The sequence below is a fragment of the Saccostrea cucullata genome, unplaced genomic scaffold, assembly GCF_032062105.1.
Source record: "Saccostrea cucullata isolate Sc308-1 unplaced genomic scaffold, CSIRO_AGI_Scuc_v1 ctg19952, whole genome shotgun sequence".
NCBI classification, from domain to species: Eukaryota; Metazoa; Mollusca; class Bivalvia; order Ostreida; family Ostreidae; genus Saccostrea; species Saccostrea cuccullata.
Window position 1 is genome coordinate 1 of NW_026938731.1, and position 7,829 is coordinate 7,829.

Consider the following 7,829-nt stretch of genomic DNA (forward strand, 5'->3'; position numbering starts at 1 on the left):
TTTGTATATATTGATTGATCTGATAGGAAATTTTTCTTTTCTTGTGTTCTATATATTTGAAACTTGATAAATTTCCCAAAATAATATGATTAAAGTTCTTCAATCAATGCTATAGGTAAATTTTGAATTCAGATTTTGTGAACATTTTCAATCGTGATGTTATGAACCATACCACCCACCGTATGAAACTGAGGATCGGACGAAAAAAAAAAAAAAAAAAAAAAATTGCTGATTGGTCAATCAATGTCGATCCACTCTAATCAAAAGAAGAGAAAAAAATTAACCCAATTTTTTTAACACCGTATGCCAAGGGCGTATGAGGAGAGTAGCGTAACAGAATCCCTTGGCTAGCGAAGATGCTGTCGGAAATGAAATGCAACACATTTTTTGCTCATAAACAAATGTACAATCAAAGGAACCAACACCTATCAATGCCGAAAGAAGGGAACCCAAATTATTTTATTAAATCTAACTGTCTTGATAGCTGCACAGAAACTTGCGGACCCCCCCCCCCCGACATTTAACCCCGAGGCTTGTTGGACATTTTTTCTCACAAATTATATTTATTACACTTATTCATTATGTGTTGAATAGGAAAATACCATAAAACCCCCCAAAATAATCGCTCAACAAAAAAGAATATAGAATATCCTACTATTTATATTCTCTCTTTTAATGTATAGTAGCTATAGGGTTTTTGTTGTTGTTGTTTTTGTTGAGTGATTATTTGAAAGGTTTTACGATTTTTTATTATTTCCTATTGTACACATGATAAATAAGTGTAATAAATATAATTTGTGAGAGAAAATGTCTAACAAGACCCGGGGTTAAATATCGGGGGGGGGGGTGTGTCTATCCACAAGTATACCTGTGGTTAGCTGATGGATTAAGAAGCGATCTGTGAAAATTGTTTGATTGTATATGTCACAGCCTAGTCTAGGTATTGTAGTTGTAATAAATTATATATAGTTTAACGTCCCTCTTGAGAATTTTTCACTCATATGGAGACGCCACCACTAGCCGTAGGAGAGCTATGCTCGGCACTCAGGGCAACTGAGCAGGGAGGGATCTTTTTCCTGCCTGCACCTACCGCGACACGAGACCTCAGTTTATACACCCTCCGAAAGACCAGTATCCACGTCCCACAGTGCACTGTGCGCGGGTTTGTTGAGGCAGCACACGGATCAGAATTCGACGAATTCACACTTTTGTTTTATAAAATGTAACACTAATAAATCGGAAAAGTCATGGATAAAACATTTGCTATCATTATGCATTCTATAGACTTCAATGGGATCATGAAAAGCACTGCTAGAATCCTACTGTCCTATCACAGAATAATTATTCAACACTTTCGGACGAAACCTTCCCAAAATTATTACATTTTGTTCATAAGATCGAAAAAAAAAATGCATCAATTCCTGTAAACCATACGATTCTATCAGCACTTTTCAAAATCAATAGAATAAGAACTTTAGATAGAAACAAAAATTAAGTTTCAAAGTGAGCGGCGTAGTGTTAAACTTTTGCATCTTTTTGTTACGAACGACAGAGGACAGGCTGATCGGCAAGTAAGTACCCTGTCTTCTTTTATTTTACGAAGAAATTGTACCGGTAACGTCATATTTCGAAGACGAGAACATTAAATGTATGTTGCATAACAGTACAGTAAGTTGTAAAGAGTTAATACCAATGTAATAGGGAGTCAGACCAGGATTTTGAATTTGACTACTTCAACTGGAGACGGGTTCCTTATCAATTAAGTCCCCTGTTCATCGACAACTATACATTATAATGAATGAATTAACTTTATGCTCCAAAACGAGAAAACTTGACCATCAGGTGGTTAAGGAAAACTTACATTCCTTGAAGATTTCAATAGAGGTCTTGCATCTGGCCAGCTAAATATTTCAATAAAGGTCTCGTATCTAGCCCGCAAATGTAGTTCTATCTCTCTGCGGACTTCAAGACAATATGAAAAAAAAACTTGTTACTGTTATTTTTGTAAGATTTTATTATCGAAAAGTAAAAAAGGATAACATTTGTTTCACCTGTGAAAAATATACAACAAAAATATATTTTAAATGAAAATTTGCTATGATGTCTTGCTTTTGTTCTTGCGAAAACCAGAGAAAGGGGTTGAAATATTTCTTTAATTTTAATAAGATTATAACAAGTTTTACATTATTTTTTAAATTTTCCAATCCCATATGATCGTCGTTTTAAAAATGTTTGTTGAATAATCACATTTAAATCATTGCGTTGATGTTATTCCTTTGTTCCTGCAGTCTCACAATTCATATTTGGCACTCTGATATTACTCATAATAAAAGACTATCTCAGTACTCATATTCTTAAAAAAAACTGGACTGTTTCAGAACATAAAACATTGAGCACTAGTAGAGCTAGCACACTTTTTAAAAACTTTTTTGGCATGATCTACATAATGTAGATCATGCCAAAAAGTCATGTAGTCAATTGCATAGCCTTCGTGTGACAGTATTTTGTTTGAGCTTTCCCCAATTTTATATGATCAATGTTTCAAAATAATCATTGCAGTTATGAAATCAAACTATTTTCTGTATCCTACAAAGTTTCTGTAACAGTCCAGTTTTGAAAGATGTCAGTACCGAGACAGTCTGCTCTAGTTTGCAGCAAGCACAATTATTGTTGACAGGAAATAATGTATTCCTGGATTGCTGATTATGTTTGCTTTTCTATTCAGGTGTTAGAAACCAATGTGCAGGGGGACGCCAAACAATCTTATTCCTCGTCAAACATTCTTCTTGTTGTTGGATGACCTTGTCTTTGTTTACCTGGAGGTATCCAGTCCACATCCTCCATATGAGCGTTTGTTACAATAAATCCAGTCAAGAGTCATTTTTTTTATTTTAATGGCATCTTAATGTTATATACTAGTACAGATAGAATTTTCAAGAGTTTGATCTAATTGCTTGTTAAATGACAAGTGGTAAAGGGAATTTTTAAAATTTGTTTATTTTAGGCATAAAATTTCGATTTGTTTCCCATAAAACTATAGCTAGATTCGCAAAGATAAAAGATGCTTCGTTTTTTATGAAATAAACCAAAAGAATATTTCTTTTTTTACCTAATTAACTTACGAAAAACGGTAAACGAAACTTCACAAACCATTAAAAAATAAGTTTGCAGTAGTCAGATAAAAATAAAATATCTTATATGCAATACCGTTCAGCAATCCCCAACACTTGCACTGTTTTAAGTTAAGGAGTTAAATAAATTAATTGAAATGCAGTGTGCAAGTATATTAAATTACCTTTTAAAAAATCAGAAATCAAATACATCTGACAGTTATATGACAAAGGTATAATTTGTTACGTGGTTGAATGTTTGTTTAAAAGCATACGTTCGAGAACTTTTCTCTCATACTGAGACGCCTTTTATTGCCAGTGCATTGGTTGGTTGCATGGTTTCTTATTTACTTAGCATAAATCCAAAAACTTTCACTCTTAATGAGAAGTCACAAATTGCCAGAGGAGAGCTGCACATTTTACCTATACTTGGTATTTCTTAAGAGGCATATTTTGTGCCAGGACCCACGTCGGTACGCGGTCTCCTTTTAATATGAATTCTTTGGAAGGAAAATCTACATTTTCCGCTATTACATCACTGCAGACAGATCACATCATATAAAACATCAATATTACTGGATTTTTGTGGGCAAAAACGCCATTTATCCATAGGTAATGGTATTTAATATATTTATTATAAATATATTTAGTTTTATTATATTTAGAACTTCAATTTTGTTTATTTTCTAAACAATTAAGTCTAACAAGGCCAACCTCCATTTCGTTGATTATAAACAGGTTATTGTATATCAAATTTATTGTATAGCTTCATGATTTTCCCCTTAAATCTAACTTTATTTTGTTTTTTTCTCAACTATTTATTTGCAATCATGATACCGAATTTCATACTGATAACATATTTCTACAAGATTTTCCAGTTATGCGAGTGTTGTAAAAGTAATGTAGATAGAAACTTAACTTAGTGTTCTTCGATGAAAAAAGGTCAAAAGATGTCTTAAAAAGTATGCATGTGATTTTTTAATGCCAATTTAGCCATTTCCATACAGCCATAATATTAAAAAACTAAATGTTTCTGGAACAGATCTTTGTGAACAATACAATTATTTCCATTGTTTATTTTTTAAAATCATCTTGAAAAATTAAACTACAAATTTCAAATTATAAGACAATTGTTATGATAATGTATAACATTGAAATTTAAGAATAAAATTTACTATTTTGAAAAAGGATTATTACAAAACTACATCTCTCTTTGGATGTCAATTGTGTCAGGATGATAAAAACAAATATCGCTACGAACTTACATGTATATAGATTTTTTTTTAATTGCTAAAATTTAATTTGTTGGACGGCAGGTTGAATATTTTACTGGTCAACTACATTGAATATAGCTATAATTGATTTATTTACAAGAGGTTTGCAGCACTTTTCAAATGTCTTAATGCTTCTTGAGTTCATGTGTAAAAATTTGACAAGATATATTGAGGGTATGCCCTTGCAATAAATCGATTTATTAGGGCCATTCCATTATTTTTTCAATAAATCTGCATGCAAACGCTCGACAGTATCACATGTCTGGAGAATGTACGGACAGTTTATGAATTAAATACAAAATAGGACATCGCATCCGAACGGCCTTTTATTTAACTTCAAGTAATATTTTATTTATGGAATGAAGCTTATTTCAACTTATGTTATCCGATATAACATAACTTGGGGCAGTTTACGCTTTATAAACCGCGAAGCGGTTTATAAAAAAGCGTAAACTGCCCCAAGTTTTGTTATATCGGATAACATAAGTTGAAATTAGCTTCATTCCTTATAATTTAATTCCATTGTAGACAATGAGACAATATTTCCACCGGAAAAAGACTTCAAATTGAGCATTATTTTAAAAGTAACGTCAAGCGGAGTAATACGTTTTTGACGTAACTCATTGTGACGTAGGCAAGTTATGTTATCCAAAATATTATATGTTCCTCTGAATGATTCAGCCAATGAAACTGCTTGATACAAGTGAAATTAAATTATTTGAGAACAAAAGACATTGTACAAAATGTGACTCGATCAGCCTGTCACAGTATAGAAACTGCGTCATTTTTGCGATATGACTTCACATTGACAAGTGCATTGCGATCGCTGCATCGTTTATATAATGTTGTGTGGGATTTAACAAACGTCAAAACTGCATGTAATAGTAAGTTTGTATGTAGTATACAGCTATCAAGCTGTTTGGAATAGCAAATAATTTTATTTATGTGTGACGTCATAGTGAACATTTTCCGTACAAATTAGGCCACGCCTCCTTGCTGTAACCTTAACTGTGCTGCGTATTTAAAAAAAAACATTTTAAAAGTTTAAAATGATAGAAACAGTCAGGAATAGACCGTTTCACGGTAACTGCGGTACTGCTTTTTTGCAGGGGAAAATGATATAGTTTGGTGAAATATGACGTAAAAGTAAAAGTAATTGTTTAAAATACGTCATTTAATTATATATGAACAAAAACTCCGCCAAACGTTATTATTTTGCCCTGCAAAAGTGTAGTTCGTCAGTTATCATGAAGGGGCTAATTAGGAAGTCTAAGGTATCATATATTTACAGTGTATAAGCTCAAACGTCTATAGAAATAATACAGGAGTAGATCAAACAAGGACCTCTAAAACAATAAAAGTAGGACCAGTTGCCATTGAGGAATGATCATCCCCTGTCACCCTCCGTGTGCTCCTTGACCTTGTCATGATCGAGAAATAAAGGAAAAATTTGCAGACAATTTAATGTGTAAATAACAACCTAACAATAAGTATGAAATAGGTCATCGTCATTGACTAAATGATATATGTTGTTGCTGACAAGGTTTAAGTTGTCAATTCTATAAATTATATTACAGTAGAGTATCACACACCACTATAGCTAGTGAATAACACGTGACATGTCTGTATATTTCTTGCAAAAATTGTTCTTAATTTATCAAATAGCATTTATTTTTCCCACAACTTTTAGTAATCTAATTATGATATCTGTAAATTCGGATGCTCTACATTCAAAATGTACCTTTGAAGTACCATGATCAACCGTGTTAGTAATTCTGCTGTTAATTGTAACATATATAGATAAAGTTCATTGTTTGGTCTAATAAAAGGCATAAAATATTATAAAAAATAATAAATAAATTCATAAAACTATTTATTTTGGATATGTTTAAATGTCAAATCATGAAACATTTCTATTTTCAGTCCCACAATTTTTTATAGCTATGGATTCACATAGTAGTTCCGAAGATGACACAGAAGTCAAGCTTGAGTCTACTCCCCTCTACCCTGGATGTGTCTCTCATGCGAAAGAACGATGTGAGATGTTCTGTAAAAACTGTGACACTCCTATCTGTCATACTTGCCTTGCATCCGATGAACATTTAGGTCATAAGTACTCGAAAATCTTGGACATTCTGGATGAAAAGAAAGATTTACTAAAGAAAAGGCAAATTGAATTGAAGGAAACAATTTGTCCAACTTACCAGGAGATTGCAGTGGGTGAACAAAATAGAATAAGGAAGATGGAGAAGGAATATGGAGATCTCTCAACAGGATTAGCAATACACGAAGATTATCTGCACAAAGAAATTGACAAACTTTTCAATAAATTAAAGGCTAAAACAAGTGAAATGAAAAACAAACAGTTACACACTTTACAGAAACATTTGGAGGATATTAACAAAACGCTTATTGAGATTGATGATGAAATTGATGGAATTGATAAAGCTTTACGCTCCAACGACATTTCAACGATTTTACAAGTACTACATAGCTCCAAAATAGATCAGCATAAAAAGCTCCCAAATAAGCTTGTTCCCTCTGCACCCAAATTCACTCCAGGGAAAATTCAAGAAGAAAAACTTTTAAAATTTGTTGGAGTTTTATCTCAATTTAATATCACGATAGAAAAGCATGGTTACAGCATACATGTAAAGGCCGCACAGGAACCACTAGAATTTGGATACCTTTCACAAATCAAATCAAATTCAACGGAAATATCTTCCCCTAATGTAGTTTCATTGAAATCACAAGAAGAAGGATCCTCTCCTCAGGTCTCAAAGAAATTATCACCAGGACCTGGATCCTCTCCTCAAGTCGCAAAGAAATCACCAGGAGCTGGATTCTCTCCTCAAGTTGCAAAGAAATCACCAGGAGCAGGATCCTCCCCTCAAGTTAGAAAGAAATCATCAGGCACTGGATACTCTCCTGAAGTCCCCAAAAAATTTCCAGCAGACGAATACCCCCCTGCTGATGAACAACAATCACCAGATTATGGTTCTACGACCATGTAGGGTGTCCGTAGATACAAATGAAAAGTCACAATAGCTTAATAATATTCAATGTTTTCAGCGTGCAGAAAAGGAATTCTTGCATTGAACTTAATCACGCTGTCTCTTCTAAGTTTCTAAATGTTCACAAAATGCAACATATATCCATGTTTTGTTTATGTTTATATAGATAAAGGCTAAAATATAAATTTTATAAACATTTATGAAGAGCAACGAAATACTAGTATACAATTTCTATATAATTGTTGTGAATGTGTCACAATTAACAATGTTTTTATATTTTCTTTTTTTTTGATTTACTGATAGTGTAGTGTTAAAGTTTATTGTCTGTCGGGGCTTTCTACTGTCTCTATCTGTGTGCATCAAAGTTTAAAATCACAGGATAAAGAAAGAAAATGCTGTACAATATATAATGGTAGCCAATGACCAGTCTG

The 7,829-nt window shown here is 32.8% G+C and overlaps 1 protein-coding gene across 1 annotated transcript; it reads left to right on the forward strand.

The window, feature by feature from the left end:
* The first annotated feature begins 6,327 nt into the window (after nt 1-6,327).
* LOC134251101 (tripartite motif-containing protein 55-like) lies at nt 6,328-7,398 on the forward strand. Its single transcript, XM_062733471.1, has one exon. The coding sequence runs from the start codon at nt 6,328-6,330 to the stop codon at nt 7,396-7,398; it is 1,071 nt and encodes a 356-aa protein (XP_062589455.1).
* Nucleotides 7,399-7,829: the final 431 nt, after the last annotated feature.

Bases quoted from the DNA above. Each gene is read 5' to 3' on its own strand.
- LOC134251101 (XM_062733471.1), top strand. From the start codon at position 6,328: ATGGATTCACATAGTAGTTCCGAAGATGACACAGAAGTCAAGCTTGAG.